The sequence below is a fragment of the Lynx canadensis genome, chromosome C1 (assembly GCF_007474595.2).
Source record: "Lynx canadensis isolate LIC74 chromosome C1, mLynCan4.pri.v2, whole genome shotgun sequence".
NCBI classification, from domain to species: Eukaryota; Metazoa; Chordata; class Mammalia; order Carnivora; family Felidae; genus Lynx; species Lynx canadensis.
In genome coordinates, this window is record NC_044310.1 from 43,983,900 (window position 1) to 43,995,757 (window position 11,858).

Below are 11,858 nucleotides of genomic sequence, written 5' to 3' on the forward strand. Positions count from 1 at the left end.
GATATGGGCCATGAGGTTGGGGAAGGGACAGGGAAGGGTGGGGAGTGTGAGTTGGAAGGACCCCTCAAGCAATCCTGGCATATTCCAGGGGGAGTGCGTAAGTGGCCTGGCTCACTAGTAACAGCTGCCATCTACCGAGCACTTAGGATATGCCAGACAGCGTTCTAGGGTGCTTCGTGTGGGCTGACTTGCTCACTCCTGACACTTCAGGAGGCAAGTAGTTTACAGAACCATTTTACTGACAAGAAAACTGGCACAGAGAGGGTAACCTGCCCAGTGTTAGCTAGCTAGTGAGAAGTAGAGCCATAACTTGAATTCACAACTCCCCTAAGCCCTTCAGGATACATCCGCAGCAGTAAGACTGGGCCTCTGCCTTTCAGGAGTTGGCACTAGACCCAGCAGCCCTTTGCCTGTTCACTCCAATGTTGTCACAAAGTCTTGGCATTCACTGTCCTGCAATGTCCCCAGCCTGTCTGCCTGGGCAAAAGAGTCCAGGCTCCAGAGCCAGACTGCCAGAGCCCACAGCTGACTCCCCACAACACCTGACACCCTGCCAGTAGGGCTCCGGTCAGCCCTCAAGCTTTCTGAGGGAGGCTGGGCAACAAATTCTTCCCTTGCAAACGGCTGTCCTCAGTCACCATTAACAAGTGCTTCCTCTCACTCTCCTAGCCCTACAGAGTTCTATTTAGCCAAGGGCAATTAGGCTTTTAACTATGGAAGCTCATCACCCTTCAGAGCTGCTGGCTTAACAGGAGTGAACACCGACCATCCCTGCACCAAAGCGGTGCCTGATCAGGGGGACCCTAAAGGTGCCACCCCACTCTGTTGGCCCACGTGCACCATCCACCCACCTACTACATGCAGAGGGCTAACTGGCCAAGTGTAAAGGCCGCTGCCACTTACCCAGCACCTGCTGTGAGCCAGGCACTGCTGTCCCTGTTTTACTGCAGAAGCACAGGAAGCACCTTGCACAGGGTCATATAGCTATCAAGTGGCCTAGGCAGTCTGACTCCACAGTCTCTAGTGTGGGTCACTATGACGTAAGTCATTATTTTAAATTAAGAGCAATACCTTGATTTTTTTCAAGTATACCCTAAGCTTGCACTAACATCAAAAAAAAGTTTCCCATTTTCCACATTATCAGACTTTTCCTAACTCTAAAACAAAGCCTTACACACGCCCTTGGATGCATAACAATCCATTCTAAAAAGCATTCTGGAATCTTGGTGTAGAAACGGATGGTGGGAACTCTGTGAAGTTCTTTGGCACTCAGGTAGTTAAAGAAATGAGTTTCAACAGATTTCTACAAAGCATCTTTATTGATAGCCCAGCAGGTGTTTCTTCCATGAAAACAGAGTATTAATGGGGCCCTTGATCTACATTCTAAGCTTGATTTACACAATGGTTTTGTTATGCACCAGCTTTTGTCCCCAAGTATTAATTCTGCTAAATATTTCCCAGCCAGTTGCTTCTAGATCTCCCCAAGGAATGAACAATGATAATACATCCTGTACCTGTTATTTTGCCAGCATCCCCATTTCATCAGTTTATGGCAAGAAGTAACATTGGCAAGTTCAGAAAAGAGACAGTAAGGTACACAGTGTGAGAATATTGGTCTTTTCTCTAAGGAGATGGAGTCATTCCCCAGGCATCACTGAACTCCTGCCCGTGGCACTCCCCAGGAAGCTTGTAAAGCATCAGATCAAGAAAACAAGATTCAGGTCTTGAGACAAGTTAAGAGCAGAGCTTGAGCTTCCAATGGTGGCATTTCCTAAGTTGTCTGGAGTGAAGGAAGTGCTTGCTGAGAGCACAGGGTTAAGCATTTCACGTAAGTAATACGCTCAGCCAACCGCAGGCCACCCTGAGAGGGGCATGGCCATGAGCACATCTTAGGGATGAAGCTGAGAAGCAGAAAAGGCGAGTAATTTGTCTTCAGGTCACATCCCTGGTAAGTGCTGGATCTAGGATTATGTCTCTTCAAGGTTCTGATCTTCCCCCCGTATCATACCGCCCCTGGCTTCTTCCAAGACATGGTGGCTTAGTAATCAGGACACCTAGGTGTCAGTTCAGCTTGCCCTTGAGCAAATCACTGTTCTCCCTGGATTCATCTCCCTTGGAAAACAGAGGACGGTACCTGTTTTGCAGCTACAAGGCTTCTATAGCTCAAACGGTGATCCAGCCAGACCACTCTTGATGCAACAAGATCGACTGGAGGTAGCCTAATTCAGGGGACACAGCACTTGGCCTGCAATCAGGTGTCCTGCGGTCAGATGGTGTGTGACAGGTGAACTCCCAGTCTGGGCCTGCTTCCCTTCTGTGAAATGAGAGGTGGACAGGCGGGCTCCAAGTCCTCCTGTTCGAAACTTCCATGATTCTGTGTCCTCCTCAAATAACTCGAACATTTATGAAGAATTTAAAAGTTAATTGGTTCTCTCCTCCTGGACTCTGGTTTTTAAGAGTGCTTATATTAGGCTAGCCTTACATAAACCACCTTATGGAGCACAAATTTAAATTAAAAAAAGGAGTGGGAGGTACAGGCTTCTAGTTGCAGAGTGAATAAGACACAGGGATGAAAGGTACGGCACAGGGAATACAGTCAGTGGTATTGTAACAGTGTTGTATGGTGACAAGACGGTAGCTACACTTGTGAGCACAGCTTAATGTGTAGTTACTGAATCACTATGCTGTTCACTTCAAACCAATGTCACATTGTGTATCAACTGTACTTCAATAAGAAATTTTAAAAAATTAAGCACCAATTCACACAGATTCTAATTTCTCATCTATTTGAGGCTAACTGGATTAGAAAGGCATAAATAATTCAGTTTTATTTACTGAAATCACTTTCGTCTAGGCAGAGGCCATGTAGTTATAGCAGGAATGGCATAGGTTTTGGTCAATACTCAGATTCTAGCTCTGACACTTAAAAGATGAAGCTTCAGGTTCATCATCGGTAAAAGAACAGCATCCACCCCGCAGTTTTTGGTGTGAAAATGGTATATAAAAGTGCCTCACAGCACACCGGTGCATGGCAGGCCCTTAACAAATAAATGACCAGACCATTAAAAGCAGAGTCAGTCTGATAGCGCACACAGGAAATTACTCTAAGAAATGCTCGGCTACAAAGTGGCTCAGAGATGGTGGCTGCCCGTAAGTACACTGGGAACCCTGAATTGACTTCGTGCATCTATGGAGCTCATCTATGGAGCTTTCAAATGCAGGATGCCCAGGCCGTACCCCAGACTCTAACCAGAACTTTTCCGGATGGGACCTAGGTAATTCCAAAGTGCAGCCAAGGGTAAAGTCCCCTGACTTCTAATCCAGCCTTTCTAGGTCTGCTCTCAGAATACACATCTCCTGGCCTGGGGGTCATCAGGGCTTGGCATGTTAATGATGGTGTGTGCTGGGGTGTGGGTTACTTGAGCAGTGACAGCAGCAGCAGGAACACACTGCTGGGGAGCTGTTTGGGAGGTGGGACAACTGGCCAAGAAGTGTGGTACACTGGGAATCAGCCCAGGACCATGACCTTGGGGAGGTGACTGTCAACCGAGAGAGGGGGGTGCACGAACAATGAGCTGTGTGTGCTCCAAACAAGAATCAACGTCATCAGTGCTGAATGGGAGAGCGTGGGGGAGGCAGAGGGCAAAACTTTTCCAGAGGTGGTGGCCCTGAGCTTGACTGTGACAGAATCTTGTTAGCTTTGGACGTGTCGAGACCATAATCTGATGAGCAGGAGAAGTGAAAGCAGGTGGCACTGCTCTGTGGCTCAAGCCTGCTCCCAGTTTCCACAGATTATGGGCAGAGACCTTAATATGCACCCCTGGTGCGGCTCTAGGACCCAACTCTGGACCCAAGACAAATTCACCGTGGTACCTGAAGCCTGCTACCCCTACATTTGGGGGAGAAATGGTTTAAAACATATTCTCAGCCTTCGGAGGTGGGTTTTGTTTGTTTTTGAGTGAACTGTAGAAATAGTAGGATAAAAAAGGAAAGAAGAGTGTCCGGTAGGAAGCTGCTGCTGTTAAAACGGCAGGCATTACCACTGTTCCAAGTTACTATGCAAGGCTCATCCCAGTAGCTTACTTTATTCAATCAGTATAACACCAACTCCACACTAAGCCACCCCAAAAGAGCCAGGTCTCTGGAGGTGGTTTTGGGCCATTAGTTAATTCTATCAATTTTCTGTGTAGCTTAGACTACAGGGGATCAGAGGACCCAGATTTGCCCATCATGAACCTCTTTGGAACCACCCAGTGACAGCTTAAGAATTTTACAGATCTAGTTCCATTTTCTCATGTCACAGATGGGGAAACTGAGGCCCCAGCAGGGAAGGGGACATGACCAAGTGGGGGAGGGCCGGTGGGACTGCTCTCCAGACCAAACGCGGCAAGAGGCGCCAGGAGGGGTCAGACTGCTGAAGCCAGGAGGGCCTTGGCCATGGGCCACTCGCATCCTCCACACGGGAAACTCGGCAGAGAAGGGAAGCCACTCGCCTGAGGGTCAAGATGAGTGGCTCTCTCTTGCCCCTCTGCCCCCTAACCCACAAGCCTCCACAATGGAATATAAGAGGAATGCTATGTGGTAGCACTGCCAGTCCAGAGAATGGAATCACCAACTTCAAACACAAAGAGTAGGAACAAAGGACTGGATAAAGCACCTCGGTTTCCCTAACATGCTCCCCCTTCCATGAGCTGCCTTGTATCCGGAGAGGACGGCCCTGGGAAGGAGTGCAGGAAAAGACCGTCCGAATGAACACTAAGGCTGCAAGATGGGGTGGGGGTGGCTCGGGCATATTCAGACGACCTGCACTTGGCTCAGAAATTCCGTGACTCCTTCTCTGGTGAGGAAGACCACCTCACCGGTGTTCTGGCACCGGACTTCAAAATGGGCAGGGTCCTCCAGGGCCCTCTTGCCGGCGATGATCACAAAGGGGTACCCAAACTTGTTGGCGTCTTTCAGTCTGTTTCCGATGGTCAGATGGGTCCTGTCATCGAGCAGGACCTCACCACGGAGCTGAGGCACTGCCTCCGTGATGAGGTCATACAGGCCGCCCGTGAGCTCGGTGGCCGCCTCCTCCCTACTGCCCTTCTTCGGGGGGATGAGGCACACGTGGTAAGGTGCGAGGAGGCTGGGCCAGCGAACAGAGTCTTCGGTGGACAGCACCTCAATGCCGGCAGCCAGTATCCGCGTCACACCCAGGCCGTAGCAGCCCATCTCGGCCAGGCACGGTTTGCCGTGGGCATTGGTAAACTGGGCACTGAAAATGGAGGAGTACTTGGTGCCCAGGTAAAACGTGTGCCCCACCTCGATGCCTCTGCTTTCGGTCAGTGGTCCCCGGCAAGCAGGGCAGCTGGTTTGCGACGAGTGCAGCATCTCCATGTTGGCCGAGAAGCCGCAGCCGGGACAGACCGCAAACCGGTCCTCCCCGACCTCGGCCGGCAGCTGGAACTCGTGAGACGTGGTGCCCCCGATGCTGCCCACGTCCGCCTGGACCCTGACGCACTGCAGCCCCAGCCTGTGGAACAAGCTGCTGTAGGCCCCGCACACCAGGCCGTAGGTCTCCAGGGCGGCCTCTGGGGAGGAGTCGAAGGTGTACATGTCCTTCATGTAAAACTCCCGGCTGCGAAGAAGACCAAAGCGGGGCCTGGGCTCGTCCCGAAACTTCCTTGTCACCTGGTACAGCAGGAACGGAAGCTGCTTGTAGGACAGTGTCTGCTGGGAGGCGACCAGGGCCGTGATGGCTTCCTCGTGAGTTGGTCCTAAGCAGTATTCCTTGCCGTGTCTGTCTCTAAGTCTTAGCAGCTCCTTGCCCATCAAGTCCCACCGCTTGGTGGCGCGCCAGAGCTCTGCTGGGCTGAGGCTGGGCATGTTGACCTTCTGTCCCCCGATGGCCTGCATCTCCTGGTCTATCACCCGCTCGAGCTTCTCTATGGCACGCACGGTATAAGGCAGGAGGTGGTAACAGCCGGGGCTTGCCGGGTGGATCAGACCCACCTGCAGCATCAGCCGCTGGCTCTTACAGCTCAGGTCGCCAGATCTGCCCTCAGGAGAGAGCACCTGGTCTTCCCGAAGGTTCTGGGGCTGGAACATGCGGGACAGCACCAAGCGCTTCCCTCTCTCTGGGACACAGTGGTAAAACCTGTGAGGAACGTACCCAGAGAGCTGGCGGCCGCAGGTGGTCAGGGCGGGCAGTGCCCTGCATCTCGACAGCAGCCCTTCCATGACACCCCGTGCGGGGAAGCACTTGTGCCTGGAGGAAAACGAGCCGTGCAGAAATAAGCGTTAACTGTGCTCCGACGCCACGACGGAGCCAGCTCGGTCTGGTCTCCCACAGACTTCTCAGCCAGCCACCGACTTTGCAGGTGCAAACCCTTTCACCTCTAATTTTCTAGCAGATTCAAGTCCTACTTCTCTTACCTCTACTGCTATTTAAAAAAAAAACACAATTATTTTCCCATTTATAAAAATACAACAGCATATTGTGGAGAGACCCCACTGCGTGGGGAGTGCACAGCCGTGGAACCAGGCAGCCTGGATTCCAGGCAGGCTGCTTGCTGACGGCACCCTGTGTAGCTCGGGACATGTGACTTAACCCCTCTGTGCTCAGTTTCTTCATCTGTACGATGGGAATACAGTAAGACCTGTCTTGTAGGTTTCTTGTGGGAATTTAGAAGAGTTATAAAAAGTTACTAGGACAGTATCTGGCACATTCTATGAGTGCAATCAATATTTACTATAGTTATAATAGAGAACTGGGAAAAAACAAAAACAAAAAAGAAAAGGAAATCAAGTCTAATCCCTCGGCCCAGAGACAACTGCTGCTGACAAGCCCTCGTCCCTTTTGCCAGCCTTACTCTTTTGCCCACATCCCCACCTGGCTCCTGCCTTCGGTGTCTTGTGCCTCTCCCCGCCATAGCACTCTCTGGTCAGGCCTCACGCTCACGACTCTGAGTCGACACCTGTACCACGTCTGTCTCTCTCACACTTCAGACCTCCCTATCCAACAGTCTCCTGGAGAAGGAGCTGCACGGATACTCTAAACTCAGCACCCCAGAGGGAACTCCGCATTCCCCCCCACCCCCAACTGCCCTGCCGCTGAAACTGCTCCCCCTTCAGTGTGGCCTATCACTCACAATGGCACCAAAAGCCACCTTTGCCCAAACTAGAAGCCTGGGTTCATCCACTCTGTCCCCTCACCAACCTTCTCGGCCTCGTCATTCCTATCTCTTCGCTTGCTGTTCAGTCTCCAGAGCCTCCATCCAGGCCACCGCCATCTCTCCCCTGGGCCTCCGCAGCAGCCTCTGCACCGGGCCCCCCCCCCCTTCCATGCCCACCTTCCTCCAATCCATGCTCCATGCTGCAGCCACAGGGAACACGTCCCAGCAGATATGGTAACAGTCTTTCTTTCCTAAAGCCCTCCAACGACTTCCTGCTGCTCTCAGAATCAGGTGCAAGCTTTTGACCTTCTGGGCACACCTGTGAGCTGGCTGCTGGCCCCCTGGAGCTTAGCCTCCCCAGTCGCCCTGTGTTCCAGCTGCACCACACCCACTCTTAAACACACTGTGTGTGCCCTTTGCATACCAACACCTACTCATCCTCCCAGCCTCGGGATCACCATCCTGTCCTCTGGGATGCCTTCCACGTCCCACTCCCATGTCCCAAAGGCCAGCGTCTCCCACGGCAGTCCCAACTGATCACCAATCCCTCTCAGGAGTGACTGCTGTCTTCCTCCCAGGCACTCAGTTCCATGCGGCCAAGGACCAAATCTAACTGGCTCACCACTCAGCACGGAGCAGGGCTTTACCAGACACTGTCTACTAAATGAGCACATGTGTTCCACTACGATGTTACAAAATACTCACATTCCTGATGGCAGTACAACATTCCACCGAGTAGATCAGAAACGATGCTCCTGCTATCAGGGAGCTGTCATCTTCTCTGTTATGTACAATCTACAATGAACAGAAGGCTTTTGTTTGTTTGTTGTACATTTGGGAGAGATTCCCAGGAAAGGAATTACTGAGTCAACACACAGAACTCTTTCAAGGTTCTTTTTTTTTTTTTTTTAATGTTTTTATTTATTTTTGAAGGAGAGAGAGACCGAGCGTGAGCAGGGGAGGAGCAGAGAGAGAGGGAGACATAGAATGTGAAGCAGGCTCCAGGCTCCGAGCTGTCAGCACAGAGCCCGACGCGGGGCTCAAACTCACAAACTGTGAGATCATGACCTGAGCCGAAGTCGGGCGCTTAGCCGACTGAGCCACCCAGGCGCCCCTCAGGGTTCTCGATTTATGTTGCCAAGTCCAGGGAGGGCCCTACCTTTCGGCATCTCCCGTGAAGCAGAGCTGCCCTGTGGTATGCTGACAATGGGTTGCCGGCTCCTCTCGGCTCTGGGAGCCTGGAACCCCTGGGTGGCCCCTTCCAGGTCCTAGTGGCCTCAAGTCCTCCAGCTGGTCTTCTGCCACCCCAAGCAGCCTCATCCATGTCCCCCATGCACAGTACAAATATTATCATCTCCCCCATGGCCCGTGGCCTGAGACAGGTTGGCAGGCACTGCCGCAGAGCCCTAATGCGACTGAATGGAAAAGTGTTGGCTCTGGAGGCAAGTACACATGGTTCTCATCTGGTAAACCGCGAGCCAGTGGCCCACACCAGACACTCCTTCATCCTTAACTCCTCTGAAAGCAGAGGAGTCCGTCTCTGACCTCCCTCTCAAGTCCACCCTCTCCTTTCTGGCTCTTGCTGCCTCTACCCTGGGTTGGCCTCTCAAAACCGCTTGGTCCATTACGGTAGCCAGGTGGTTGTGAAACTTAAGTCGAGCGTTAGAATCACCTGGAGGGCTTGTTAAAACATTGACCGTGGGGCCTCAGCCCCAGACTTTCTGATTCAGTAGGCCTGGGGTGTGCGCAGAGAAACTGCCGTTCTAACAAGTTTCCAGGTGATGTTGATGCTGTTAGACCAGGGACCACACTGGGAAAAGCACAATAAACTCCATGCGGGCAGTGACCATGTCTGTCTTATTCCAAGTTGTATCCGTAGCATCCAGCACGGTGCCTGGACACAGTGGATACTCAATAAATGTCCACCAATGACTGAACTGAGTGACTCCTGACCCCTGTCTGTCTGGTCTCCATATTACAGCTAAAAAGATAATTGATCCAATCATGCCCCGGCTTATAATCCATTAATGGCTCCTCGTCATCATTTTCTTGGAATGGTACTTCCATTTACACGAAGCCTCTTTGTATTTTGATCCCAACACACCTCTTCCCAGCTTTTTACCCTACCACTCCCCCAACATGCCCCAGACTGCTCAGCATTCCTGGAATTGGCCAGCTTCACCCCAGCAACTTCATCATTCAAGGTTCACCTATTACAAGAAGCTTCCCAAACCCTCAGAGATGACCACTTCCTTCTCTGTGCTCCCACTGCACACAACGCTCTACAGTTTACTAGACTGGAATAATTTTCAAAGCTACTTCTGAGAAACTGCTGTGTGCCAGGCACTGGGAGTTGAGCAATATTTCAGGTCCCATTCCTCCATTAAACGAGGAGTTTGTGATGTTTTCTATATTGTCAGGCTTCAGGGCCTAGCATCACACTGAAGAGTTAATTATGTGTACTAATCAAATATATTAGTAAATGAAAAGCTAAGTGACAGGTGCAACAAAACAATTATCTGGATAGTTTAAATAAGAGCCTTAAACCCTCTGCCCTCACTCCCATCGTGTGCCTGTCCTCAGACCCCTCAGTTTACGCAGATGGGAGAATAATTATTTATCATCTCAAAATTTCAGCGTTATCTACAGACAGTACCTCTAAAGCAGTACAGTAATTAATGTATTCTGCACCTCAGACTCTAGCAAAGGGCCTCTGAGTCCTTTAGTCATTCACCAAATTTTTACAGAGGGGCGCGGCTCAATCTTTGGAGCACAGGCCTCTTTTAAGGTTAACTCACAATGGCCCCGCAATCCAATCAGGAAAGCTGGGCCTCAAGTGCTGCCGACAGTGCCTGGTATATAATAGTTTTGCCATTATTATCGTTATGTCCAACTCACAGAAGAGGTGAGCTCAGAGATGTGAGGCCACCTGACAAGCGACACAGCAGAGGAGTGCAGGGCACACGCGGAATGCTTAGGTTCCCGCCTCCAATCTCCAGTCTCCGTCTCGGACCGTGCTGCATAAAGCAGCAATGGAAGCCCAGGGACAGTCCTACGTGCTGGCTCGGCCTTCACTGGCTGGGTGACCTCGGTCAAACGACTTCACTCTCCGGGCCTCACTTTCCCCATACGTAAAATGGGAAGGTTGGCTGGGCCACCAGGTGATCCCAGAGGGTCTCTCCAGGGCTGGCACTTCTAGGAACGTCAGGGCACTCACAAGACCCGAGGTAGACAAAGGAGGAAGTCCTGCCCTCATTTTACAACAGAGGAAACACACTATCCCTGAGTTCAGGTGATAGCGACCCCTCCCCAAACCAAGGACGGGATGCACGTGGAAGCACGGCCACCAAGGTCCAAACACCGAGACCCAGCCCTCTCACCGCCCGCCCCGCCCAACCCCTGTCACCCACACTCACCAACCGAAGTCCCAGCCGAGAGCAGAACCGCGCAGAAACAACTGAAGTCCCAGCCGAGACCGCCGGCCCGACCGCCACGCCGGCCCAACGCGCCTGCGCCAGGGGCACGTCCGCCCGAAGCCCCGCCTCCTGCCTTACCTGCCAATCACAAAGCCGCTCTCACGGGGCCTGCCCCACCCACAACCCCCGCCCCAGATGCACGTGGAGGTTTTCCGGAAGTTTAGCCAAGGAGAAAGAGTCAGGCTCTCCTCCACAATCATAGATTGGTTTGGGCAGCAAAGAATAAACTGCTGTTCCGGAAGTGCCCTCTAGGAGGTAGGGAGGTGTAACTCTATGATAAAAGCCTGGGTTTTGAGCTTGCTGTTCCCTCCCACGGCCAGGGGCCACCCGACTCTGAAAGGAAAGGCTAGCGAAAGTGTAACCATGACAACAGTGGGACTTGCCTTTAGGGATACACCCGAGGATTTTTACAGGCTTTCAATTTAAATACATTAAAATTTTTTAATAGAAAAAAAAAAACCTTTATCACAAAGCGCAAGACAGTCTTTAAGACACTAGATCAAACTTTCATTCACAAAATATTTTTTTGAGAAGCTACCATGTACCAACCACTGGGAGAAACTGGGAATAGTGAACAAAACAAATTTCCCTGCCCTCAAGGTAGCTTGCATTCCCATGAAAAGAGTCAGTAAGTCAATATGAAATTTGGAAGGGGAGCAGGAACTTAGTAACCAAAGTAGTATTTTTATGCAATTAATTAAAAAAAATAAATGCCAAAAAAACCCATGGTGAACAAAATACCGAAGTTTTTAATAAAGACTGGATCCCTCGGTATCCACCCACAGAGAAAAGAATAAACTGTGAAAAGGAGATGCGTTGGAGGAAGAGCGGTTGCGATTCAAAATAGGATGATCAAGGAAACCCTCATCTAGAAAGTGACATTTTGGCAAAGACCCGAGGTTGAGAGAGTCTTGCAGATATCTGGAGGAAGAATGTTCTAGGCACAGGGAACAAATGACGTATCCTGAGGAGGGGGCTGTATATCATGGAACTCCAGCTAACTAATAACAGCTATAGTTCATTGAGCGCCTAAAATGTACTAGACCCAATGCAAGACACTGGCCCCAAGAAGCCCTCAGCCCCAAGATCTGCCAGGAATGACATCATATGATCAGTGGTTTAATAGGGGCTGAAGAAAGTCCTGTGGGAGTGCAGGGGAGGAGGGCTTCATTGAGGAGGTGTGCTTTGAGCTGAGCCTGAAGAATGAGTGGGGTTTACCAGGACA

The 11,858-nt window shown here is 51.1% G+C and overlaps 1 protein-coding gene across 1 annotated transcript; it reads right to left on the reverse strand.

Moving 5' to 3' along the window:
• Positions 1-1,300: 1,300 nt before the first annotated feature.
• PARS2 (prolyl-tRNA synthetase 2, mitochondrial) lies at positions 1,301-10,667 on the reverse strand. Its single transcript, XM_030324438.2, has 3 exons — positions 10,574-10,667; positions 7,863-7,952; positions 1,301-6,250 (listed from the first exon to the last, which is right to left on the reverse strand). Coding segments are annotated over exons 2-3 (1,458 nt in total). The 5' UTR covers positions 7,865-7,952; positions 10,574-10,667; the 3' UTR covers positions 1,301-4,794.
• Between the last annotated feature and the right edge of the window lie 1,191 nt (positions 10,668-11,858).